The sequence below is a fragment of the Aquarana catesbeiana genome, linkage group LG03 (genome assembly GCF_042186555.1).
Source record: "Aquarana catesbeiana isolate 2022-GZ linkage group LG03, ASM4218655v1, whole genome shotgun sequence".
In the NCBI taxonomy this organism is placed as follows: Eukaryota; Metazoa; Chordata; class Amphibia; order Anura; family Ranidae; genus Aquarana; species Aquarana catesbeiana.
In genome coordinates this window covers 330,109,977-330,137,077 of record NC_133326.1, presented here as the reverse complement: position 1 = coordinate 330,137,077, position 27,101 = coordinate 330,109,977, and the positions used below count along the sequence as shown (strand labels likewise).

Genomic DNA, 27,101 nt, shown 5'->3' with positions numbered 1-27,101 from the left:
CTTCTTCCACATGTTTGCGGTGTCCCCCACATGGCTTCTCGAAAACTGCAAACAGGACTTGTTATGGCTTTCTTTCAACAAAGGCTTATTACTTGCAACTTTTCACATATTTGTTTGTAAAAAAAATTTGAAAACCATTTATCATTTTCTTTCTAATTCACAATTATGTGCCACTTTGTGTTGGTCTACCACATAAAAAAAAACAATAAAATGCATTTACATTTTTGGCTGTAACATGGCAAAATGTGGAAAATGTCAATGGGTACGAATACTTTTCCACCATTCATTACAAAGATAGATGTAAAAAAAAAAAAAGCGCGTCAGTGGTAGTAAAGATTTTAAATTTCATACCCATGTGAAAGGCAACGCCACTCGGGTTCTTTACTATGAGGGGAAAAAAAAAAAAACCTCCAAACTGGCTGGATCTCCAGAAGGCATTTCCAGGTCAATTCACAATTGTTGCGCAAGTTTGGTGTAACTTTGACGCAACTTTAGATGGATGTGTCTTGGATGTGACTTCTTGTGCCTTTGCAAAGTCAGACCCACTGATACATGTAAGAAATTCAGGTAGGACTTTCATGCACCTTTTGAGTGTGAACATTGAAGTCTATGGCCCTCAAGTTGGATGAAAGTTAGACCAAAGTAGTGCATGAACTACTTTGAAGTCGCAGTGCCTTTAGTTCGCACATATGAATGATTATCATTGATAAACATGGGGTACGACTTTGATGTCTAAAGTTGCATGACAAGTCGCACAAATGTGAATGGGGGTTTACCCCACTTCACACAATTAAGTTTGCTGCACAACTGCAGTAATATTTTCATCATGCAGCAATCTTTTACTATGTTTACCCAGGTGGTTGCACAGCCAACTAATGTGACTGGTTATGATGAGACTTTGGACGTCATGCTTTCCAATAATAACCATTCATATATGTGTGACTTAAAGTCACAGTGACTTCAAAGTAGTTCATGCACTACTTTGGTCAGACTTTCAGGCAACTTGAGAGCAGTGTTAATTTTAGTCTTAGGACTAAAATGGCATTTTAGTTTTAGTTGTATTTAGTCGACTAAAATCTCCAGTACATTATAGTAATTGCAATTTAGTTTTAGTCATAGTCTTTAGATTAAAAATGGCTTTTAGTTTTAGTCATCTCAATTGTTTTAGTTTTAGTCGTATTTTAGTCGACTAAAACAGTATTCATTTAGTCGACTAAAATGTTTTAGTCGACTAAATTAACACTGCTTGAGAGCCATAGCCTTCAATGTTATAAGTTGCATGAAAGTCGTACCTGAATGTTTTACATGCAACAGTGGGTCCGACTTTGCAGAGGGACAGTAAATAACATCACATCCAAGTCGCACCCATCCAAAGTTGCATCAAAATTGCACTCCAAAGTCTTGCAACTTGGAATCGCACAAATGTGAATGGGGACTGGGGAGTCTTAAGTCTCTTCTTCTCGGGCCCTCACTTTTCCTGTCCCTGTAACAGCTGTACCAGAAATGGAGGTTGTGGGTGTCACTTGGACAGAACAGCACAGGAGGTAATACAAACATTTCCAAAATCCCCACCCCCACCCCAATTCTAACTCATATAAAATGTCTTTCAGTTTCACCTGTGTCTGTTGGAGAATCTTTCCATCACATCCTGTCCAGTGTCTCTATTGAGGATTTTCTCCTCGATAGAGATACACACAGCAATAAAGACTGACAGAAGCTCTAGCCCTTCCCAATTCCACCAAAAAATAAAATAAAATAAGTTGTAATTGAAGTTGGGCTTTAAGTAACGTGTATGTCTGGGCAAAATAAAATACCATAAAAAATATGTAGTACATTCTGCAATAGATACACAGACACTAGGTTGTCATCTCAAAGAGGAAGTTGGGAACACGCTGGATTTCTGGCAGGATCAGACATTTTTTACTTGCCGTACCTTCAAAAAAGAGATAAAACATGGGGAAATGTGTAAGTATTGCAGAGATGTACAATTTTTTTTTTCCAGACATAAACTAGCCATACATGGCTCAAACTTTGTCAAATTCCTGTTGAATAGGCTGAAAGCTAAACAGCAGGTGGCCCTGGTAGCACCACCTGGCTCAATAAAATTCAGTTTAAAAATCAATAAGCCGGGTGGGAAATTTATGTTCAAACAACAATTGCATTCAAGCAGATGTAGTCACTGTTAGGGTATTTAGGCAGTCGTGGGAGCTGCCATTGTCTGAATACAACAGCAAGCAGGGGAAAATTCCTCCATCCATGCTTAAGTGATTGTACAATCAAAGTATAGCCATGTGTGGCAATAAAACTTGCACACATTAGACCATGCTATAGCAAAAGTGTTCCCTGGGTGTACCTTAATAAGTCCCATAGGTCCCTTAGTTGTCTCCTGCTCCTGATAACTTCTGATAAGTTCTCCATCAACTGAGATAAAAGGAGCCAGAGTTTTGTGTTGGGGAGGTTGCTATGAATAGATTAGCAGAGTGCTGAACTCTTCAATGAAAAATTCTGAAAGTCTTTACCTATGAGGCTGTTCACTTCACTGGGTATATGTGAGGGTTTACATCCACGTTAAAGTGTTTGTAAAGTCTCTTTTTTTTTCTCAAAAAATAACAAACATGTTATACTTGTCTGCTCTGTGTAATGGTTCTGCACAGAGCAGCCCAGATTCTCTTCTTCTCGGGCTCTCCTGGCACCTCCCTCCTGTCGAGTGCCCCCAGAGTAGACAGCTCTGGGGGCAGTCACAGCTCCATGTATCCATTCAGACACAAAACCCCAGTTTGGCCCCGCCCCCTCTCTCTCCTGATTGGCTGAGTTTAATTAACACCAGGGAAGCCAATGGTGCCGCTGCTGTGTCTCAGCCAATTAGGAGGAGAGTCCCGGACAGCTGAGGAACTTGTGGACATCGCTGGAGAGAGATGGGGCTCAGGTAAGTGTTAGAGGGACTGCTGCACATAGAAGGTTTTTTATCTTAATGCATGGAATGCATTAAGATGAAAAACCTTCTGACTATACAACCACTTTAAATCAACAATTATACATGGAATCATCATTTTCAAATGAAACTCAGTTAATGGCAAAACACCTTTGTTAAAAGGCTCTGATGAAAGCAGCTATTCTATAGTTGGAAGTGAAATTCAAAGCATTTTTAGCACTATTCTTAGATTTACTGCAGCAAGCCTTTTATGATACACTGGTCAAGGTGTTATACAGCAAAGGGAATGTTAATATGCTGGGTTCTCTCACCCTCTTTGGAAGTTTTAAGGGAGCTATGCAGTATGTACAGAAACAAAAACAGGATTGTATGAATAAAGTGATGCAATGGAAGATATGTGCGTGGCATGGAAATAATTCTATTGTTTTCGCTCAACAAGTGTGGCATTTCAAGACAAGGGTTTCAAACAGTCAGAATGAAATAATAATTTGCACTTTATTTGTTATATATCCTATACACAGGGTTTCTAAACCCACCTGCTGCTTCTCCTCCTCCTATGTTCCCATTGGAGTGCTGAGAGTTCCAGAGCCCGGACAGCTTGTGGGCAGACAGGAAGGAGCTAGGGTCCCAGTCCCCAGAGTTTCCATGGCAAGAGGATGAAGAAGAGGAGGAGGAAGAGGAAGAAGTCGAGGAAGATGAGGAGGAAGATGAAGAGTGTGAACCACCACCACAGGACTGGGACTTGCAGGATGTGTGTGACAGAGACACCTGTTAAAAGAGAATAAAGTGGGATGTTACATGCTGTGTGGTTGAAGAAGAGAAGCTGAACTAAGGGTTTTTCATCCTTTCCCTGGGAAATTAAAATAGCTTATAAAATTAACAAACAGTGGTAAATACAACTGAACATAACTAAAGGGGTATTGCTATTCTGTTTATATATAGGTTGTAAATATTCACACTCTTTAAATCAGTGGTTCTCAACCTCTCTAGTGACGTGACCCCTTGATAAAATTTCCCAAGTTGTGGGGACCCCCAACAGTAAAATTATTTTCGTAGTGCTCCCTGAGTCCCTTCCACTCGTACAGTATTAAAACCCCTTATGGTACATCTTAGGATGTACCACTCTCTTTTCTTCCCTTTTATCTCTCTCTATCCTAATATCTTGTTTTTTTTCCCCCATCCCTCTCTCTAGCCGTCTTCCTTGTTCTCTCTCATTCTTTCTCTCCCTTTTTCTTTGTTCCTCCCCCTCTTACCTCTCCCTTCTATGTATTCTCTATTTTTATTCCTTCTCTTACTTCTTGGTGGGGGGGGGGGGGGATGAGTGGGAGTGCTGGCGGGGAGATGGGATGAGTGGCAGTGCTGGGGGGGAGTTCTGATCAGCCAACTTAGGTGTTCTTGTTTAAGGTCATCTGCTGATCTGAGAACTGTAGTGGGGACTTTTAATGGCAACTATAAATCACAGGTAGTGTTACTCACTGTGTCTCCGACTTTGTGGTGTCTCGTAGCAGTGACACCTATACCGAAATCAGGAGATAGGGTCTCCTCCAGCCCCTCCCATTTTGCATTCCCCACCAGTCAGCTGACCTCTAGTTTCTGCCCCCCCAGCCACGCAGTGAACTGAAGGGGCGGCTGCAAAGAGGCTGAGTGGGCGGCCGCGGGCTCCAGGAACAGCCCAGCCGGGTGGCCGCAAAAAGGCTGGGAGAGTGGTGCGGGCTTCAGGAACAGCCTGGGATTCGGTGACCCCCGGCAAATCATCATTCGACCCCCCCAGGTTGGGAACCACTGCTTTAAATTATTCTGAATCTCGTATCACTATGCAGAAATGACTGGCAGACAGAGGGATTTAGGGGCTTTGTTTGGTCTCTTCTCCCTGCATTTAGAGGTATAGGCTTCACACATTTATACAGTAAAAAAATATATTCATTGGCATCTAACAGATGCTAGACAGAATGGTTATGAGGTGCCTGTACAGAAGTAGATGTGAGGAATAAAACACACTGTTTACAAGTTACAGCAGCATTATTTACAGGAAAAGACAAAAGCCACAAGATTGCTATATACTGCTGATGACAAAAGTTACTTAGCAGTTTATATTTACTGAAATGATTGCATTTCCATGTTCTGTATACTGTGGTAGACCAGATATAATGAATGCAGGGCCCTGGGTTTAGTAACACTTTGAAGCAGAGTTCCACTCAAACATGAAAGCTCCGCTTATTTGCTTCCTCCCTCCCTGGTGCCTTTCGGGGGGGGTACCTGTTTTTGCCGGGTACCACTGCCCACTTCCAGGAGACCTAGCTGTGGTGAGATCCTTGGAAGTTTGGCCCCCTTCCTGTTTAACTTTCCTTATGTGGTAGAATTGGGCAGGTGACAGGTGCTCATTATGAAGACATTAGGAGTCTATTAACCACTTCAGCCCCAGAAGAATTTACCCCCTTCCTAACCAGCGCACTTTTTGTGATTCGGCACTGCGTTGCTTTAACTGACAATTGCGAGGTCGTGCGATATGGCTCCCAAACAAAATTGAAGTCCTTTTTTTCCTCACAAATAGAGTTTTCTTTTGGTGGTATTTGATCACCTCTGCGGTTTTTTTTTTTTGCGCTATAAACAAAAAAATAACGAAATTAAAAAAAAAAAAAAAAAAAAAAAAAATGCATTATTTTTTACTTTTTGCTATAAAAAAAAATATCCCCAAACAATAATTAAAAAAAACATTTTTTTTTCTCAGTTTAGGCCGATACGTATTTTTCGACATTTTTATTTTTTTTCAAAAAATATCGCAATAAGCGATTGATTGGTTTGCGCAAAAGTTATAGGGTTTACAAAATAGGGGATAGTTTTATGGCATTTTTATTAATAATTTTTTTTTTTTTTTACTAGTTATGGCGGCGATCAGCGATTTTTATTGTGACTGCGACATTATAGCGGACTTACAGGTGCGCCCATTTGCCCAGCCATGCCATTCTGCCGACATACAATCGGCATGTGCCGGTCGGGAAGTGGTTAATCTATTGCCTTCCACTGCAGCTAATCAAGCAGTTTTATTGGCTTTTTTTATTCAGCGGAACATAAAAGTGGATGTAAACCCTCACATACACCTAGTGAAGTGAACAGCCTCAGATGATACACAGAGATGAAGCAAATCTCCCTACATAAGTTTTACATGTATATCTCCTGTCTTCAGCTTACTATATTCTTTAGAAAGTGCACATCGTATTAAAGACTTTTTCTTCCTGTTCAGCACTGGGTAAGGATTATTGGCATACACTGTGTGACAGCTGATTTGAGGAAAGGCACACCCCCCCTCCACAAATGCAAAGAAGGGAAGGCATCTAAAAAAGACAAAAATGGAAGGCGTGCACATCTAGTGCTTTACCAATGACATTTAATAAATGATAGAATTCATAAAAGGTGGGTTACTCACAAACAGCAACTATTATAAGCCATAAAATCACAGTGTAGAATCATGTGCTATATACCATCATGGGGTATAAGCTGATGCGTTTCTGGGGCGCACCCCCTTCCTCAGAGCTAGGCTACTCAGGACCACCACAGACAAGCAATTTTAAACAAAATAATTTGAAGAGAGCCCCAACCCCGGAAGATACAGGGAGAAAGAGGGGGGGATTAATTTAAATCTTTTCATTATTAAAAAATAAATAGATACAGTTGTGCTCATAAGTTTACATACCCTGGCAGAATTTATGATTCCTTGGTCATTTTTCAGAGAATATGAATGATAACATAAAAACTTCTTTCACTCATGGTTAGTGTTTGACTGAAGTCATTTATTATCAATCAACTGTTTTTAAATCATAATCACAACAGAGACTACCCAAATGACCCCGATCAACACCTCCGTGTTTCACAGTAGGAATTAGGCCTTGTTGACTCCTCTCCAAATGAAGAGTTTATGGCTGTGGCCAAAAAGCTAAATTTTGGTCTCATCACTCCAAATTACTTTGTGCCAGAAGGTTTGTGGCTTCTCTGTGCTGTTTGGTGTATTGTAAGCGGGATACTTTGTGGCATTTTGCATAGTAATGGCTTTCTTCTGGCGACTCGACCATGCAGCCCATCTTTCTTCAAGTGCCTCCTTAATGTGCATCTTGAAACAGCAACACCACATGTTTTCAGAGGGTTCTGTATTTCACCTGAAGTTATTTGTGGGTTTTTCTTTGCATCCCGAACAATTTTTCTGGCAGTTGTGGCTGAAATTTTTAGGTGGTCTACCTGACCGTTGTTTGGTTTCAACAGAACCCCTCTTTTTCCACTTCTTGATTCGAGTTTGAACACTACTGATTGGCAGTCTCAAGTCCTTAGATAGATTTTTATATCCCTTTCCTGTTTTATACAGTTCAACTACCTTTTCCCGCAGATCCTTTGACAATTGTTTTGCTTTCCCCATGACTCAGAATCCAGAAACGTCAGTGCATCACTAGATGAAAGATTCAAGGGTCTGTCAGGAGTCCAGAAACTTATTGACCTTTTAAACACACACACTAATTACAAGCAAACAGATCACTGGTGAGGATAGTTACCTTTAATAGCCATTCAAACCCCTGTGTGTCAACTTGTGTGCATGTTATCATGCCAAAATCAGGGTATGTAAACTTTTGATCAGCATAATTTGGGTAGTTTCTGTTGCGATTATGATTTAAAAGGCGTAAACACAGTTGACTGATAATAAATGGCTTCAGCCAAACACTAACCATGAGTGAGAAATCATAAATTCTGCCAGGGTATGTAAACTTACGAGTACAACTGTGTATATATATATATATATATATATATATATATATATATATATATATTATCTATTAAAAAAAAATCACATACAGGAAGGTCACATCTGGTCAGAAAGTTGCTTTACAATAATAAAATTGCTAATGTTAATATTACAATTGATTCGAAATTGAAAGTAATTAGTTACTAACTCACCTCATTTGTGCAGCTCACGTCAATAAAGATAGCCCCTAAAGGCATCCTTGTGTCACAAAGGGGTTATAGGAGAAGAAAAACACATTCAAACCCGAAAGTGGAGGAAATGACTATACGCCATGACCATACGCCAGCACCATACGCCAGCAATGACCCTCCCGCTGCGGCGTGCTGATCACAGGCGCAAAGACAACACTCGAGCAGCGGGCCAAACATCAGCCATGGTGCATGGCGTGCAATACAACGCCAGAGAGGTTCCATCTTCCTGAGTGGCGCCGGAAGCAACAATGACGTCAATTCTGCGGCGGAAGCTGCATAGCAGTGTCCCCATAGGGATGAAATCAAGAATGTAAATGGATCTGAGCATATGCCAAAAAGATAAAAGTGAAGATGAAAAAATTCAAAATATGTGTATATGAAGAGAAATATATTGAAACAAAGAAAAATTATAGAAAAATGATTGAAAAATACATAAAAATATAAATAAAAATGTAAAAAAATAAAGTAATAATAATAAAATTAATGAAAAAATGTATTGAATAATAAAAAAAATCTCTCAAAAGTGCTAGGCAGTTGACCCCCAACGTACACCTATTGACCTATAAGTATACTGGCTATGGAATGATAAAAAAGACATTGATAATACAAATAATGAAAATAAATATAAAAAGCAACCTACTTGGATGAAAATATAAATATGAGAAATAATAATGATAAATGTGAATAAAAATGGACATCGTAAATGAATGATAACTTGTAGGGGTGCACCAAATGGAAAACTGAAAATGAAGGATGTACTAGGTCGAAAACCAAAACAGATATCGAAAATGACAGATTTAAAAAAATATTTATATTTGACTTTTAATTAATATCATCAATTTAAATTATTATGAATTTATTTTTGGCCATCATTGGCACCTTTAGCGCAAGAAAAGCTCAAGAAAAATGCAGTCTGCCGTCTCTAACCATCTCATGTATCATGTCCCCAGTCTCTAACCATCTGATACAGGAGACGGTCAGAGACTGCAGACATGCTACAGGAGACGTTCAGAGACTGTAGACATGCTACAGGAGACGGTCAGAGACTGGGGACATGATACAAGAGATCAATGCAGCCTCACCAGTGGCCGTCAGATGCAGCCTGGCTGTGCCCGTCTCATGCAGCTTGCCAGTGCCCGTCATACGCAGCCTGCCCGTACCCGTCAGATACAGCCTGCCCGAGGCCGTCAGATGCAGCCTGCCCGAGGCCGTCATGCAGCCCAACAGTGCCCGGAACAGAGCGGCGATCTCCGTGTGTCACGGAGCTGTGAATTTAATTGCTCAGGCCGCAGTAACAATGTCCCGCCTCCTGTGATCACTTCACGCTGGTTCAATGTCCCACTATTGGATCAGTATGCCGTCTGTCACAGGAGGCGGGACATTGTTACTGCGGCCCATGCAATTCAGCTCCTTGACACATGGAGATCGCCGCTCTGTGGGAGGGAGGAGAGAGGGGAGAAGGTGGGAGGACTGAGGCAAGCCAGGAAATACACCCCCACAATGTCCCCCCCGGCAGTTAATTTTCGGCAGGCGAAATTTTGGTGCATCCTTAACTTGTATAAATATAAATAAAAAATGAAAAATAAATCAATTAGAAAATAAAAATGATTTAATTGATTAAATAAAAAAAAGGAACTAAAAAAAGGGGAAACTGGGGGTAGGCTCCTGGTCTGAAGCCCCCACACATGGCAAAGGACTTGATAAAGAAAATGGGATTACATTAGGGTCTGAACATCTAGCCCTACATTTAAACCCCTTGGTGACAAAGCTCCCAATGGATGGATCCCAAAGGTTTCTCTCCTACAGAGTCTCCGAAACCACCGCCCAGTATCTAGTCACCCATAACCTCCAAACCAAGCAACCTCAAACCTGAGGGGTTGTGATTGTGTTTATCCAGAAAATTTATGGGTAATGAGTGTTTGTCAAAGTCTTTGAGGAAGTTCCTTTTGTGCTCCCCAAACCGTGTACGTAGGGTCTGTATAGTACGACCCACGTAAAGAAGGCAACAAAGGGCACAGCAGGCAATAAACTACAAATTGGGATCCACAGTTGATGAATTGCCGAATGGCATGGATTTGACCGTCACTGCCTGTAACTTCCTGACATTGGTTAGGCAAGAATCCCGATGGAGAATACCCCAGTATGATCCGCTTGATTGGGAATGCCTTATTGGTATAACGAGAGTTGAAAGTGATGTCTGAGTGGTTAAAAGGGGTACTTGAGCCTATATTTTGTATTCGCATCATCATCAATAGTGGCCTGGTCATAGCCCTTCTCCAGAAATTTCTCAGTACACCTCTCTGTTTGTCATAATCTATTAGACGGGAGCAGGTCCTTTGAAGCCAACAGAACTGACCAAGAGGTATATTCTTGATCCATCTGGGATGGCGATGGCTACGAGTATGGAGATAGGAATTTCCTGCTGATGGCTTGAAATGGGTTTGAGAAAAGATCCGATATATCATCCACCATCAATTTAAGGTCTAGAAATACCAGCTTCTGACTATCCAACACATGAGTAAATTCAATCCCAAAGGGAATGTTCTGGTAATACGCCAGAAAGGCTTCCAACTGGTTCCCATCACCATCCCAGATGATCAGAATATCATTGATTTAGCGGGCATAGGAGAACCAGTTTCACCCCAAAAGGATTGTTGGACCAGATGTGGAACTGCCCCCAATATCCCATAAATAAGTTGGCATAACTCGGGGCAAACCTGGCCCCCATGGCTGTGCCCTTGGTTTGTCTATAGTATACATCCTGGAACACAAAGTAATTGAGCCAATAGAGTGCACAATAAATGAGGCCTGCCTGGGATGCAGGTGGTTTTCACATGCCAGAAAATATTGGACAGCTTGTAGTCCAAATTGGTGCTGGATGAACGTGTACAAAGAAGCCACATCCAGTGACAGCAACCAGTACCCTGTCTGTCCTGAACATTGGGCCATAATCTCTAGCTTGTGCCCCCAACTCACGGACATATGATAGGAGCTGGACCACCAATTCCTGAAGGAAATGGTCAATGTAGCTTCCCATTGGACTAGCGACTAGTGAGGCTGTCTTATCCCAAATATAATTGGCCAACCTGGGGGGTTAGTATCATCCTTATAGATTTTAGAGATATGATACATAAATGGTATAAGTGGATATGGGCAGAACAGAAATTGCCATTCGGACTTCAAGATAACCTATTCCCTGAAAGGTTCATCTAATAATGATTTGAGGGCTTCCTTGTACAGGCCAACCGGATCACCTTCCAACTTTTCACTATTAAAATGTATAATTTATCCTCAGTAACGTTTAGCGAAGCAAAACTGATGCCATTACGTAAAGGTCTCAATTTTGCCCCACCCAATCCCCCGGATTTATTTGATTTTATTGATCCTAATAGATTTACACTTAACCTCACCCTTAAACACTATTTTTCTATTAAAAAGGATTCTGGAAACACTAATAATTCTTCAGCTCTCCCAGAGCCTCCCAATATGGATCAAGATTATGAGGCATTACAAACACTTGAAGAGTTATGGTCTGAGGGCGCCCAGTGCACTGACATGCCTGCGACTGAATTCCCTTCCAGCTTTGCCAGTCTGGCTCCCATGGTCCACACCCACTTTAAGCCTAAGTCAGTATTCCATCCCCACTGGGCCAAAGGCAAGTTAATCCCTACATTTTATGATGTAGTTTATTCTGAAATGGTACAACTCTGCAGTGGGGCTACAAAGGACCATTCAACTTTCATGTCCCCAGGAGAGAAAAGAATTTTGAACTTCATAAAAAATAATAACACAGTGGTCAGGGGTGACAGGCAGATAAGGGGGGGGGGGGGGGGGGGGGGAGTCTTGTCATTTAGAACAGACTTGATTATCTAGCTGAAGCAGTCTCCTTGGAGATACTAGTACTTATGAAAAGTTGGAAGGTGATCCAGTTGGCCTGTACAAAGAAGCTCTCAAATCATTATTAGACAAACCTTTCATGGATGGGGGTTATCGCGAGCTCCAAATGGCAATTTCTGTTCCGCCCATATCCACTTACACCATTTATGAATCATATCCCTAAAATCCATAAGGATGATACGAACACTCCAGGTCGGCCAATTATATCTTGCATAAAGCAGCATCACTAGTCCAATGAGAAGCTACATTGACTACTTACTTCAGGAATTGGTGGTCCAGCTCCTATAATATGCCCGTGAGTCGGGGCGCATGCTAGAGATTCTGGCCCAATATTCATGGCAGACAGGGTACCGGTGGCTGTCACTGGATGTGGCTTCTTTGTTCATGTTCATCCAGCACCAATTTGGACTACAAGCTGTCCAATATTTTCTGGCACGTGAAAACCACCTGCATCCCAGGAAGACCTCATTTATTGTGCGCTCTATTGGGTATACCCTCGCACACAACTACTGTGCGTTCCAGGCTGTATACTATAGACAAACCAAGGGCACAGCCATGGAGGCTAAGTTCGTCCCGAGTTATGCCAACTTATTTACGGGATATTGGGAGCAGTTCCACATATGGTCCAACAATCCCTTCGGGGTGAACCTGGTTCTCTATGCCCCTTACATCGATGATACTCTGATCATCTGGGATGGTGATGACAACCAGTTGGAAGACTTTCTGGCGTATTGTCAGAACAATCCCTTTGGGATGGAGCTTACTCATGTGTTGGACAGTCAGAAGCTGGTATTCCTAGACCTTGAATTGATGGTGGATGATGAATATCGGATCTCTTCTCAAACACATTTCAAGCCATCAGCAGGAAGTTCCTATTTCCATGCTCGTAGCCATCGCTATCCCAGATGGATCAAGAATGTACCTTTTGGTCAGTTCTGTCGGCTTCAAAAAGGACCTGCTCCTGTCCAATAGATTATGACAAACACAGCGGTGTACTGAGAGAGAAATTTCTGGTGAAAGGTTATGACCAGGCCACTATTGATGATGCGAATACAAAATACAGGCTCAAGTACCCTGAGGTTGTCGTTACGGAAAGTCACCAACATGAAGTAATGTTTACCAAAAACTGTGGGGATGTCTTGGCCAGGAAGAGTTGTTCTTTTAACCACTCAGACATGACATGACTTTAAAATCTCGTTATACCAATAAGGCATTTCCAATCAAGCGATCATAGAAAAATACTGGGGTATTCTCCATCGGGATCCTTGCCTGACCAAAGTCATCCCAGAACTCCCCAATGTCATCTTTTGTAGACCTAGGAACTTGAGGGGCTACACTGCCCCAAGTAGAGTTTGCACACTCAAAACTGCAGCCAGTGTTGGAGCAGTTTATTTGATCAAAAGGGCAGTTTCAGGTGTGGGGGTCCCTAACTGTGGAGCATGTCAGTACACGTGGCACAGAAAGAAAAGAGGTTACAGGCAGTGACGGTTAAATCCATGCCATTCGGCAATTCATCAACTGTGGATCACAATTTGTTGTTTATTGCCTGCTGTGCCCTTTGTGGCCTTCTTGACGTGGGTCGTACAAGACAGACCCTACGTACATGGTTTGGGGAACACAAAAGGAACATCCTCAAAGGCTTTGACAAACACTCACTACCCTTACATTTTCTGGATAAACACGATCAAAACCCCCTCTGGTTTGAGGTTGCTTGATTTGGAGGTTATGGGTGAGGATTCAGATCTGGGCGGCGGTTTTGAAGACTCTGTAGGAGAGAAAACTTTGGGATCCATTGGTTGTGAGCTCACCAAGGGGTTTAAATGTAGGGCTAGATGTTCAGACCCTATGTGATCCCATTTTCTTTATCAAGTCCTTTCCGTGTGTTGGGGCTTCAGACCAGGAGCCTACCCCCAGTTCCCCCTTTTATTTCTTCAATTGATTCATTTTTTTTTATTTACTAATTGATTTAGATTTATACAAGTTGTTATCATTCATTTACTGCGTCCATTTTTATTCACATTTATCATTATTATTTCTCATGTTTCCTTTTTCATCCAAGTAGGTTGCTTTTTATATTTATTTTTATTAGTATTCATATTATCACTGTCTTTTATCATTAGGTATCCAGTATACTTCTGTCCAATAGGTATGTGTTGGGGGTTGGCACTCAAGGCACCGTCAGCCCAGCGCTTTGAGAGATTTTTTTTTATTATTTAATTTTTTCATTAATTTTTTTTTTTAGCATTTTTATTTATTTTTTATCTATTTTTCCAATAATAATTTTTCTTTGTTTCTATATATTTCTCTTCATATACACATTTTGAATTTTTTCATCTTCACTCATCTTTTTGGCATATGCACAGATCCATTAACATTCTAGATTTCATCCCTATGGGGACACTGCTGTGCAGCTTCCGCCGCAGGCGTGACGTCATTGTCGCTTCTGGTGCCACTCAGGAAGATGGAACCTCTCTGGCGTTGTATTGCATGCCGTGCACCATGGCTGATGTTTGGACTGCTGCTCGAGCGTTGTCATGGCGCCTGTGATCAGTGCGCCGCAGCGGAAGGGTCTCTGCTGGCGCCTGGCAGAAGGATTAGACATTTCCGACACTTCCAGGTTTGGAAGTGTTTTTCTTCTTCTATCACCTCTTTGTGACATAGGGATGCCTTTATTGATGTCAGCTACAAGTATGAGGGGTGAGTTAAACAAATTACTTTCAATTTCAAATCAATTCTAATAACATTAGCAATTATATTATTATAAAGCAACTTCTGACCAGATGTGACCTTCTTGTATGTGATTTTTTTTTATATATATTATATATAGATATATATATTTTTATGGCTTATAAAAGAGTTGCTGTTTGTGACTTGTAACTCTGCAAAACAAGTCATACCTGGAATTCAGCTTATTTTATTATAGTCAAAGCACATGTATTTAGAGCATAAATTCTGTTTACTCCTAAATTGCTAGCATACATCTATGTTCTGCAGTTCAGCAGACACGTTGAAGATATGACACATACCCATTAGGTTGTGCGTTTTTGGTGTGTTTTCTGGAAGTGCACCAAAGATGCAGCATGCAGGACTTTTGGTGCACTTTCAAAAAATGCACCAAAAACGTGCAACCTAATGGAAAGTCTAAGGGAAACCGTGGGTTAACAGACCGAAAACTGAGGGTACACCTGCACTGTGGCCAAACAGCAGCGCAGCAGTGTGAAACCGACCTAATTGTGCAATTAAAATGAACAAATGTACAGTGGGTATAGAAAAGAATCACAGCCCTTTAACATGATTTCGTTTTATCCAGCTGTATTTACTCAGTGCAACTTATAACATCCAAGTGAAAGATATTACACCATGTCAGAAAAAAATAAAAAAACAGTTGAAAAAAGGATCGCCACAGATTTTTAATGGGGGTTAAAGTGTTACTAAATCCACAAGAGTAAAATCAGTGTGTAAATGCAGTAAAACATGATTGTTATACTCACTGTTGAACCTAAGGGGTTAATCCCTGGTATTGTGTATAAAGGCTGTGCGATCCTGTCTCTCTGATCCTCCTCTTCTTTAACTCCAAACCATCTCTTGATAGAACAAAGCATTTAGGGGACAGGCTGCACATGCTCAGTTTGGTGTGTATTGCTAGAGAGTTTTTTTTTTCTTGGGAGAGTACATGTGATCAGCACAAGGCCAATCAGCACTGTCCAGAGGATCAAGGGAAAAGAAAAACTCCTCCTACAAGGTTTAACCAGACACTGATACAAGTCACAAGACTGCTCTAACTGTTCATGAAAAAAGGTATTAAACTGTTTATATTTACTAAAATACTAAAATTTCCATGGTCTGTGTACTGTGGGAGACCAAATATAGTGTATGCAGGGTCCTGGGTTTAGTAACACTTTAAAGAGGATGTACACTTCCATGTATTGTTTGTACCTATAGGTAAGCCATTAATAAGGCTTACCTATAGGCACTGTAAATATCTCCTAAACGTGCGCCGTTTAAGAGATATTTACTGTATATGCAGCTGATTGCGTCATCAGCGGATGCGCTCTGAAAGAACAGCCACCCGTGCCGTTTCTTCAGAGGCCTGTGCCGTGACCGGTGGCTCTTGCGCACATGCGTGGGAGTGATGTCACGCGGCTTAGGCTATTCACACAGCCGGAGTCCGAGGATCCGGAAGGAAGACGGGCGAAGATGGATGCGGCCTCCAACGGGGACAACGAGGGCTTCCTTTGCAGGCAAGTTTAACATAATGTGCTAGTATGTGATTTAAGTCTAGGCTCTGATTAGGCCATGCAAGGACAGTCACCCTTTTCTCTTTCAACCACTGTGTGCTTTGGGTCATTGTCATGTTGGTAAGTAAAGCCTTTTCCCATTGACAATTGCTTGACAGAGGGGCAGTAGATTTTCCTTAAGAATTTGACAGTATTTTGCCCCATCCATTTTTCCTTCTATTCTGACAAGTGCTCCAGTCCCTGCTGCAGAGAAACACCCCCATAACAGGATATTACCACCTTCATGCTTTACTGTAGGAATGGTGTTATTTGGATGGTGACCTGTATTGGATTTCTGCCACACATATTGTTTGGAGGCCAAATAATTCAATTTTAGACTCATCTGACCATAAAACCTTTTTCCATGTGGCCTCAGAATCTTCAAGGTGTGTTTTGGCAAAGCTCAGCTGTGACTGCATGTGGCCTTTGGAGGAGCAGCTTTTTTTTTTTTGCAACCCTCCCCATACAAGCCACATTTGTGGAGAAATTGTGATATTCTTATCACATGCGCACAATGACCACTCTTTGTCATAAATTCCTGCAACTGTTTTAGAGTTGCTGTAGGCCTCATGGTAGCCTCTCTGACCAGTTTCCTATTGGCTCTTTCATCCAGTTTGGAGCGACGTCCTGATCCAGGGAGGGTTTGTGTTGTACCAAATATTGCGTTGTACCAAATTGTACCTTTCATTTCTTAGTAATAGGACATCAGCATTGATAAAGCCTTTGAATTTTTTTTATATCCATCTTCTGACTTGTGCCTGTCCACAACTTTGTCCCGGAGATCCTTTGACAGTGCCTTCCCAACCACAGTTGTTTTCTTCAGTTGCACTACAAGGGACTGAAGTACTCCAGGAAATCTCTTTTCATGTTGGGCTAATGAAAATGACCACAGCTGATCACATTTGAAAGTCAAATGACTTTGTGTGCCATTGAGAAGGTGATTAGCTACACCCGATTGAGTTTACAAGTCATTTTTTTTAGGATGCTTTTTCCAACTCAGATTCTATTTTGATTTTTTTTTCCTGCAGGTTGGTGTTATATCTTTCACTTGGAAGTCAAAGGTTGCACTAAATAAAGACAGCTGGATAAAACAAAAACTGTGTGTCTTCATTTCAGGCTGCAAAGCAACAAAATGTGATTATTTTAAAAGGAGGAGGGAATCTTTTCTATACCCACTGTATGCATGAACATAAATATGAATGAGCATTCTTGTTGCATGTAAAACAGCATAAAGTAGCATGTGTTAAAGCGGTTGCAAAAAAAAAAAAAAAAAAAAACACACACCCCTGCAAAGCAATGGCATAACGTGCTGGTATGCATCGCATACCAGCACATTATGAAATACTCACCTTGGAACAAAGCTGGGCTGTCACCTTTGAGAGGGCCGACATCCTCCCGGTCTTACTTCCGGGTTCACGCACTTCGGCTATGCGATTGGCCGGAGCAGAGATGACATCCCCCGCAGTTCTGGCACGCAGTTCTGGCACGCAGCCCTGAAGGTCCGGCAAGGTATGCTGGACCTTCAGAACGCATGCGTCGGTGACGTAACTGGCTGCATCCAGGGTAAATATCTCCTAGACAGTGCACGTTTAGGAGATATTTATTTTACCTACAGGTAAGCCCTATTATAAGCTCACCTGCAGGTAAAAATAACCAAGCGGGGTTTACTACCGCTTTAATGCATATCAAACAGGAAATCACTACTACTATAAGCATAGCAATATTTTCATGAAAAATCTGCAATATTTTATAGCTATCCCGCTGTAAAAGGGTCACTGAGCTGGATATAGAACAATGGATGCACTGCTGTCAATGAGGACAGCAATATGCAGCACTGGAGTGAACCCCCAGAGATGAAACAGCTTTACAAAGTAGTTCCTCTAGTTTCATGCTGTGCATTTCAAAGTTCTTTCTGCAGAGTGCAAAGCAAGGACTTCCTGACAAGATCCTGGTTTAAACAAAGTTTTCAAGACTGCGGAACACAGTCCAGACTTCTAAGACCCTCTGATCTAACTCTACGGCGTGTAAAACAATGGCTGCACTTTCCCAGCAAAAAATGTAATATACTACTACTGTAGTCTATTGTGGGGGAAAAAAAAAAGTGGTGCACCTCCATACCCAAATCGCATCCACTTTCGGCAAGTTTCATCAGGCTTTGTACAACCTGCCCTCTGGATCGACACCTCAAGCACTTATTGAGGCCTACACTGCCTCCTCATGCCTTCCACAATGAACAACTCTAATAATTATCATCTAAGCCAGAGAAAGTACCAGGCCCAGATGGCTTCAAGCTTCAATACTACCAGCTCTTCTTGCCACACCTGGGCCCACAAATGGTAAAAATGTTTAACACCCTAGGTTGTGGGACCTCACTTCCCCTTGATGCCTTAAAAGCTCACATCTTGGTTATTCCTAAAGAGGGAAAAGACCCTTCCTCCTGCGGCAGTTATCACCCTAGATTGTTGCTAAATGTAGACCTAAAGCTATTTACTAAAAACCTTGCCATCCGTATGCAACCACACCTAGCTCAACTGATTTACCTCGACCAACTTGGCTTTATTCCAACACGAGAGGCCCGAGACAAAACTATAAGGGCACTTTCACACTGATCCGGTGCAAAAATGCATAGCATGTTTATTTCACGGTTTTACCGCAGTTTCCATTGCTTTTAATGGGAAGGTGCGTTTTTGGTGCACTTTTTTTTAGCTCCCCAAGCATGCTCCAAAGATACTGTAAGCAGGATTTTTTTCACCTCAACAGAAGCGCACCACCCCAATGTAAACACATTCATTTATTTTAAAAGGAAGCATTTTTTGTTGAGCTTTTCAGGTGCTTTTTTAAACGCAAAAGGGCTTGATAAAAATCCTTAGTGTGAAAGGGCCCCAAAAGTCCTAAATCTAATCCACATGGCTAACCTCTCGAACACACTCTACGTGTTTCTGGGCACTGACACCAAGAAGGCGTTTGATCACGTTAGGTGGCCATTTATGTTTGCAGCGCTGCGTCACATGGGTCTAAGTAACAGGATGGTCAAATGGATCACCAATGTCTAACTTGAGCTGTTAAAGCAGAGTAAAGTGTGGAATGAACTTCTCTCTGAACCCCTCCCATCACCAAGGTTACTAGGTAGATGTGTCTCCTATCACCACTCCTTTTTTCCCTCTACCTAGAACCGTTCCTCTGCAAAATTAGACTCAATCCTGATATCTCTGGCCTCCCGGTTGGAAATACTCCACATAAAGTTTCTCCTTAATGGTATGCTCTTCTCGCTTATTAACTCGCCTATATCTATACCAAATCTTCTTTGCGAGCTTGACGCTTATGGTTCCCTTACATTTCCAATAAATTTGCCAGATCAGAATTGATGGGTGTTGCCATGCTTGCATCCCAAATCAACATCCTAAAATCCAATTTTAAATTTAAATGGACCCCGACAGCCTTGAAATACTTGGTTACATACATTGCCCCATAATTAAATCAGACCTAGGCGTTGAACTTCCCACTCCTGCTCTGTAAACATATTGCTCTTATTCCACAAATGGAATCAAGGTCTTTTCTGCTGGTTTGGGCGATGTAATTAAATGTGAATGCTACCTAACTTACAGCAATTACTTGTACCAAGCACTGCCAATTCACATCCCTTTGGCCTTTTTCAGGTGAACAAATGCCCTGTTTAATGACTTTATATGGGCTCATAGGAGAACAAGACTATGACAACGCCTCCCAACTCTACCTAAGCGTCACAGCGGTATTGCAGTACCTGATACACAGAAAGATTACCAAGCGACCCACGTGGGGAGACTTAAGCCTCGTACACACGCTTAGATTTTTGGACGACGGAACGTCCGATTTTTGTTGCATGCTAGTCTCATGTCGAAAGTGAAGAGGTTACTAACAATACAAACATTTTCGTAGGACAGAATACAACTTCAGAAGCGATGTAATGTGTCTGACGAAAAAGTGAAATCGTCTGTCAAAAGCACCCTACTAACGATCTGAAAATCGTCAGACAGCTCGTTGCACAAATTTTTCCATCCGATTTTCGTATCGTGTGTTCAGGCCTTAACTGACTAGTGTAGACATTCTGACGTTGAAGGAGTTGTAAAGGCAGAAGGTTTTTTTATTTCAATGCATCCTATGCATTAAGATATAAAAAAACCTTGTGTATAGCAGCCAACCCAGCACCCCCCTAATTACTTACCTGAGCCCCCATCTCTCTACAGCGATGTTCAGGAATGTCTAAGCCACCCGAGACATTCATCCTGAATGGCTGAGACACAGCAGCGGCACCACTGGCTCCCCAGCTGTCAAAGTCAGTCAGCATATCAGGGGAGAGAGGGGGCGGGGCCAGGTCAGGGCTCCGTGTCTGATTGGACACATTTTCGCTGTAACGTCACCCAATAGGAGGGAGGGGCCAGGAGCAGCAAAGAGGGACCCGAGAAGAGGAGGATCCGGGCTGCTCTGTGCAAAACCAACTGCACAGGGGAGGCAAGTATGGTGTTTTTTTTTTTTTTTGTTTTTTTTTTTAAACAAGACTTTACAATCACTTTAAGCTGTGGCTGGTGATCGAACAGTTACAGAGCGAGGTCCCTTTGCGTTGAGCAGTCTGGTGCCTCAAAGACCTCCCCTTCAATCTTAAAAGGCATCCAACATTGGGGCTTACATTGAAAGTGTGCTCCTGCAAATGCTCCAATACCTAGTTATAGCCGGCCCACACCCCTCTTTACCCCATATCAGGGGAATCCTTACTTTCACCCAGGACTCCAGAGGGGAAGCTCAATGCTTTCAATTCTCCCGTTTCTTGGATTCAGATTACTCGCCATAAATTTTGACTCTGTACCGCCGTCCGCTATCTCGTCGACTTTTGGAGTGCCTTACAACTCCGACATTTTCTGAGCTCCCACCCACCCCCGACAGTTTTCAGCGATCATCAACTGACTAAGCAGCTTTGTATCGACACAGTCCCCCTAGCTCATACCCTCTCCCAGATGTACTCTCAACTGATCACTCCGAAGATTATACACCCTCCTTTTTGCAGAAATGGGAGGCTGCTTTACAACAGAACTTTCCATCTGGCCCAACACAAGCTTAATATCCATTTTGTGCTGAAGTAGTCAATCTGCATGCGTATACAAAAAAAAAAAAATTCTAAATTCCTACGAGGTGGTACAGCATATCAATGGTGCTCCACAAATATTTCCCCAATGTTTCAGACTGATGCTAGAGGTGCCAGGAGGGGTGGGAGAGCTGATTACTTTTATAGTCCTGCCCTGTCAGGGCTGGGCTCAGCCCTTCCTTCTCTGAGCTGGCCACTCAGCTGTCGGCTAATTGCCAGCTCCCATCTCTCTCCACAGTTACTCAGCTGTTGATGATATCCTGTTTGTCATTCCTGCCTACTTAACCCGTCCAGTCTAGAGGAGCGCTGCCTTCGCCTTGGTCAACATCACAGAGAAGATCTCCTGCATTCCTGTTTAAAGACTTGCTTTGCTGACATCCCTTATGACTACAGATCCTGCTTGCTGTTTCACTACATTGATCTCTGACTTCTGGCTTGGCTGACTATCCGTTCCGGTTACTGAACTTTGGCTATGTTTTGACTACGTTTGTTCTTTTTACGTTCATTATTAAACAAGTGTGATTTAACTGTACTTCTGTCTCGGTCTGATTTCATGGTTTCTGACATGCCGAAAAAGTAAACTACTTTTGGAAGAAGGTGCATAGAATTCACCGATTATACCCTCCCAGGGGAAGGACTCAGCCTTCTTTTTTGTACATGTCTCTGACATCCCCAAGAAGACATCCATTATAAAAAAATAAAAACACACAAAAAAAAAAAAAAAAAAAAAATCTTACGACACCTTTTGAACGCCAAATCGAACACTGCATTGAGACAGAAAGACACACATCCTCCCTCTATTTCACAATGGCTCTCGGAAGTCAAAGAATTTAATAAGATGGAAGACCTGGTACACTCATATCAAAAAAGCATAAGGGCCTACTCTAAAACTTAGATTCATTGAAACATGTTCACATTCTCAGACGAGGGCAAAGCCCTTGTCGGAGTGAGCACCTACCCAGTAAATTAGGACGTCTTACCTCTTTCTTCCAGCGAACCCCCCCCACCGATCCCCCTTCCCCATCATGCTCACCCCCCCCTTCTTTTAAATCCCTCTTACCCCCACCCCCTCCTTTTGTTTTCTTCTTTTCTCCCCACCCTATCCTGCTGCCCTTATGCATTTATCCCCCCGCACCACACTTGTATAAGACAAAAAAAAAAAAAAAATTATAATTCTATCTTATGCATTTATACTGCCCAGTGTGTTCACATTTACAACTAGTCTGGTCATGCGACTGCACTGAAGGACTTTGTCCGCCGCTAGTCATATTGCTGCCGGATCTACTATCTGGTTATTGTTGCACACTGTGGTTGATGTACTTAAAGTTTTACTACTATGCCGATGTTGGTATAACACTACCACATTGTATGTTGTATATGTATACTGTCTTTGTTTTTCCATGAATGCTGGATACTCTAAATAAAGAATTTGCAAAAAAAAAAGTTGAAATAAATGGAGGTCAACACTGAACTTCGTTTAAAAAAAATAAATAAATAAAAAGTCATGTGCAATTCCTACCACATGAAATAAGCTAGGGGGGTTGGAATTAAGGTAGGAAAGATAAATCATATTCTGGTCATAGTTCAGCAACTTCCTATATACGTTCTTTAAAGGCATTCCCCTATAATGCCCACTTAAAGCAGTATCAAGCACATAACACAAATTGAATATATTGCAACTTACCAATGCTTAAATGTGGTGGCTGCACGAGTTGTCTTTTTTTTCAACCAACAACGCACTTCCTGTCTTGGGGAGTCTCCATTCTGGATGGAGGACCAAGAGACACCTTTGGACAGCAGCATTATTGGTCTGAAGAGGGTAATGTTAGGCAGCCCAAAGAGGAGTCAGTTTTTTTTCATTCAACAAACGGCCTGAATGGAAAAAAAAACAAAAAACTGACTTGTTTCCCACATCCCTGCTGTCTAAATACACTGATCAGCGCTGCAGGAATGGGGATTGACTTCTCTACAACCTCAGTGCCCATACATGGATCGAAATTTGGGCAGTCCCTGCTGACCCAGCCGAATTTGAATCCATGTATGGTCGGTTTTAGACTAGAAGATTTACTGTATATGGACTTAACTAACAAACTGAGCATGAACTCCAGCTAACACTTTTTAAGCAATTATAGCAACAGGTTTTTTTTTTTTTTGGGGGGGGTTGGATAAAGGTTTTAAATAAGTGAATAAAAAGTTGACCATTGTAAGCACCTCTGTCAGTTTAAAATGGTTTGTCTCACCCCCTTTTTTGCTGGACGGTTTGGTCTGGTAAAATAAGAAGAGAACAAAAGACTTACTGGCCAGATCTAGCAAAATAAATAAATCACTAGCCAGAAAAAAAAAAAAAAAAAACAAACACACTAGGAATTGGTGAAAAGCCACAATAAAAATATATTTCTGGTTGCGGGTTTAGTACTGCATTCGGGTAATAATGCTTATTGATCAAAACTATCTAAATTGAAAAAAAATGTATAAATAACAAACAAAAAATATATATAAATATAAATAAATATATATATATATATATATATATATATATATATATATATATATATATATATATATATATATATATATATATATTATTGTGGCAGAGCATTGCCCTGCCAGGGTCTAGAAGGAGGATGTGACCCAGAATTCTTAACCAGACGGGTTGAGGGGCTCCATGGAGCATGTAACATGAAGAGGAAACTGGCCTTTCAGTTTCATCAGTGTTTTGTAAAGTCCACTTTGGGACCTGGAGCTCAGGGATTTCTGAGAGATCCGGGTGGGATGAAATCCCTAGTCCTGGGTCCTGATTTTGAGAACAGCCAGCATACTGATTGGTCAGGTGTGTGCTGGGCTTTTAGTAGTGACCTGACCATGGTTCTGGGCTCCCCCCCGGCAGATAGGACGTCTGAGTACCAGGAGTCAGGAGGGCTCCACGTGGGAGCCAGAGCAGCAAGAGGCTGCTAGCTACAGTGGCTTGCGAAAGTATTCGGCCCCCTTGAACTTTTCAACCTTTTGCCACATTTCAGGCTTCAAACATAAAGATATAAAATTTTTATTTTTTGTGAAGAATCACCAACAAGTGGGACACAATTGTGAAGTGGAACGAAATCTTTTGGATTTTTGAAACTTTTTTAACTAATAAAAAAATGAAAAGTGGGGCGTGCAAAATTATTCGGCCCATTTGCGTTAATACTTTGTAGAGCCACCTTTTGCTGCGATTACAGCTGCAAGTCGCTTGGGGTGTGTTTCTATCAGTTTTGCACATCGAGAGACTGAAATTCTTGCCCATTCTTCCTTGCAAAACAGCTCAAGCTCAGTGAGGTTGGATGGAGAGCGTTTGTAAACAGCAGTTTTCAGCTCTTTCCACAGATTCTCGATTGGATTCAGGTCTGGACTTTGACTTGACCATTCTAACACCTGGATACGTTTATTTGTGAACCATTCCTTTGTAGATTTTGCTGTATGTTTGGGATCATTGACTTGTTGAAAGATAAATCTCCGTCCCAGTTTCAGGTCTTTTGCAGACTCCAACAGGTTTTCATTCAGAATGGTCCTGTATTTGGCTGCATCCATCTTCCCCTCAATTTTAACCATCTTCCCTGCCCCTGCTGAAAAAAAGCAGGCCCAAACCATGATGCTGCCACCACCATGTTTGACAGTGGGGATAGCGTGTTGAGTGTGATGAGCTGTGTTGCTTTTACGCCAAACATATCGTTTTGCATTGTGGCCAAAAAGTTCGATTTTGGTTTCATCAAACCAGAGCACCTTCTTGTTTGGTGTGTCTCCCAGGTGGCTTGTGGCAAACTTTAGACAAGACTTTTTATGGATATCTTTGAGAAATGGCTTTCTTCTTGCCACTCTTCCATAAAGGCCAGATTTGTGCAGTGTACGACTGATTGTTGTCCTATGGACAGACTCTCCCACCTCAGCTGTAGTTCTCTGCAGTTCATCCAGAGTGATCATGGGCCTCTTGGCTGCATCTCTGATCAGTCTTCTCCTTGTCTGAGCTGAAAGTTTAGAGGGACAGCCAGGTCTTGGTAAATTTGCAGTGGTCTGATACTCCTTCCATTTCAAAATGATCGCTTGCACAGTGCTCCTTGGGATGTTTAAAGCTTGGGAAATCTTTTTGTATCCAAATCCGGCTTTAAACTTCTCCACAACAGTATTACGGACCTGCCTGGTGTGTTCCTTGGTCTTCATGATGCTCTCTGCGCTTTCAACAGAACCCTGAGACTATCACAGAGCAGGTGCATTTATACAGAGACTTGATTACACACAGGTGGATTCTATTTATCACCAGCAGTCATTTAGGACAACATTGGATCATTCGGAGATCCACGCTGAACTTCTGGAGTGAGTTTGCTGCACTTTAAGTAAAGGGGCCAAATAATTTTGCACGCACCACTTTTTCAGTTTTTTAATTGCTAAAAAAGTTTAAAATATCCAATAGATTTCGTTCCACTTCACAATTGTGTCCCACTTGTTGGTGATTCTTCACAAAAAATAAAAATGTTATATCTTTACGTTTGAAGCCTGAAATGTGGCAAAAGGTTGAAGAGTTCAAGGGGGCCGAATACTTTCGCAATCCACTGTATATGCACCAAGGTGGTTGGTTAGTGAAACAGTCTGTACGGGACAGACAAGGGCCTGGAGTGTAAGGCCAGAGCTGCAGTGCTGCAAGTGAGAGCCAACTAGGCTCAATGTCATTTTTATGTTGATGGAAAAAGGAATGCTGAAAGCCTATGTGAGGGAAACCTATGTTGTTTGCTGAACTTGCTTTTAATAAAAAATGGGCAAACAAAGCCCTTACAAAGAAGAACCAGCGAGTGCCGGCGTCCTTGAAGCTCTACATTTGACGCTAGTCCTTTACAATATTATACACACACACAGTATCTCACAAGTGAGTACACCCCTCACATTTTTGTAAATATTTCATGATATCTTTTCATGTGACAACACTGAAGAAATGACACTTTGCTACAAAGTAAAGTAGTGAGTGTACAGCTTGTATAACAGTGTAAATTTGTTGTCCCCTCAAAATAACTCAACACACAGCCATTAATGTCTAAACTGCTGGCAACAAAACTGAGTACACCCCTAAGTGAAAATGTCCAAATTGGGCCCAAAGTGTCAATATGTTGTGTGGCCACCATTATTTTCCAGCACCGACTTAACCCTCTTGGGCATGGAGTTCACCAGAGCTTCACAGGTTGCCACTGGAGTCCTCTTCCACTCCTCCGTGACAACATTATGGAGCTGGTGGATGTTAGAGACCTTGAGCTCCTCCACCTTCTGTTTGAGGATGCCCCACAGGCAGGGGGTTTAGGTCTGGAGACATGTTTGGCCAGTCCATCACCTTTACACTCAGCTTTTTTAGCAAGGCAGTGGTCGTCTTGGAGGTGTGTTTGGGGTCGTTATGTTGGAATACTGCCCTGCCGCTCAGTCTCCAAAGGGAGGGGATCATGCTCTGCTTCAGTATGTCACAGTACATGTTGGCATTCATGGTTTCCTCAATGAACTGTAGCTCCTTAGTGCCGACAGCACTCATGCAGCCCCAGACCATGACACTCCCACCACCATGCTTGACTGTAGGCAAGACACACTTGTCTTTGTACTCCTCACCTGGTTGTCGCCACACACGCTTGACACCATATGAACCAAATAAGTTTATCCTGGTCTCATCAGACCACAGGACATAGTTCCAGTAATCCATGTCCTTAGTCTGCCTGTCTTCAGCAAACTGTTTGTGGGCTTTCTTGTGCATCTTCTTTAGAAGAGGCTTCCTTCTGGGACAACAGCCATGCAGACCAATTTGATGCAGTGTGCAGCGTATGGTCTGCGCACTGACACGCTGCCCCCCACCCTTTCCACCTCTGCAGCAGTGCTGGCAGCACTCATACATCTATTTCCC

At 42.0% G+C, this 27,101-nt stretch overlaps 1 protein-coding gene across 1 annotated transcript in view; it reads right to left on the bottom strand.

Moving 5' to 3' along the window:
• Window positions 1–27,101, bottom strand: part of FAM193B (family with sequence similarity 193 member B) — a 128,861-nt gene that overhangs the window by 42,753 nt on the left and 59,007 nt on the right. Inside the window, 1 exon segment of the mRNA XM_073620498.1 lies at window positions 3,469–3,700. Coding sequence (XP_073476599.1) covers window positions 3,469–3,700 — 232 coding nt within the window.